The 768-nt window shown below is 43.2% G+C and overlaps 1 protein-coding gene across 1 annotated transcript; it reads right to left on the reverse strand.

The window, feature by feature from the left end:
- Positions 1 to 228: 228 nt before the first annotated feature.
- On the reverse strand, positions 229 to 408 carry T265_12316 (hypothetical protein; the record flags this gene model as incomplete). Its single annotated transcript, XM_009179684.1, has 1 exon — positions 229 to 408. One exon carries the CDS (start codon positions 406 to 408, stop codon positions 229 to 231), a length of 180 nt encoding a protein of 59 aa, XP_009177948.1.
- Between the last annotated feature and the right edge of the window lie 360 nt (positions 409 to 768).

Genomic DNA, 768 nt, shown 5'->3' on the forward strand with positions numbered 1-768 from the left:
CATGTGAATTTTTGTCCGAAAAGTTGAAAAGTTTCACACCTGTCTACCCTGCACCTCGGTAAATGTCCTAGTAAGTGCCCTTCAACTAACGTGCTGATCAGAAGCGCTCGCCATGAACTTTAGGAGCTCTAGCTGAAATTAGGAGACCGAAATTCAAGTATTCGCTTTCGCGGAAACTTGTTCGGTCATTTTAGAATTTTATACACTTCAAAAGCGAAAGAAAATTAGCTAGCTTTCATGACAGTAGAGCAAGCAATTTGAACCTCTGTCCAGAGGATCTGCGCTGATTTCGACACATGCCAGTAAGACGCTCAAACTGTCGAGTTCCAAACCCTTCAGGTGATCAACGTCACTTCTGTATCCTGTGGAATAGGGCTGACACAGACGTTCGTTTGTGAGGTCACACATGATGTTTGTACACATCAGTTTCCCTCTGAACGAGAGACCAGAGATGAACGATTAGTGCTCGTGCGAATGAGCTCTATTCACAATATCTCAGTGCATACTTTTGCAGCGTGCTGGAGATTTTTACAAGAATAGCAGCAAAGGTGTTGTTGGTTGACTAGCACTGTAACGGTGGTAATACTGATAGGGAGGCATGCGAGTAGTACGTGTTGTCCTTGGAATTTCGCTTTGCGTCTCTTGAAAAGGGGAGATCCGTTGCGGAATTTTTGCAGTTGCTTTGTAACATTTGCTTGGATTTGAGCAATGAATGATTGGATTCAATGAATATCCGAAAAAGTTCAAGAAGATGCCTTCAGGAGAAGA

Source organism: Opisthorchis viverrini, assembly GCF_000715545.1.
Source record: "Opisthorchis viverrini unplaced genomic scaffold opera_v5_5898, whole genome shotgun sequence".
NCBI classification, from domain to species: Eukaryota; Metazoa; Platyhelminthes; class Trematoda; order Opisthorchiida; family Opisthorchiidae; genus Opisthorchis; species Opisthorchis viverrini.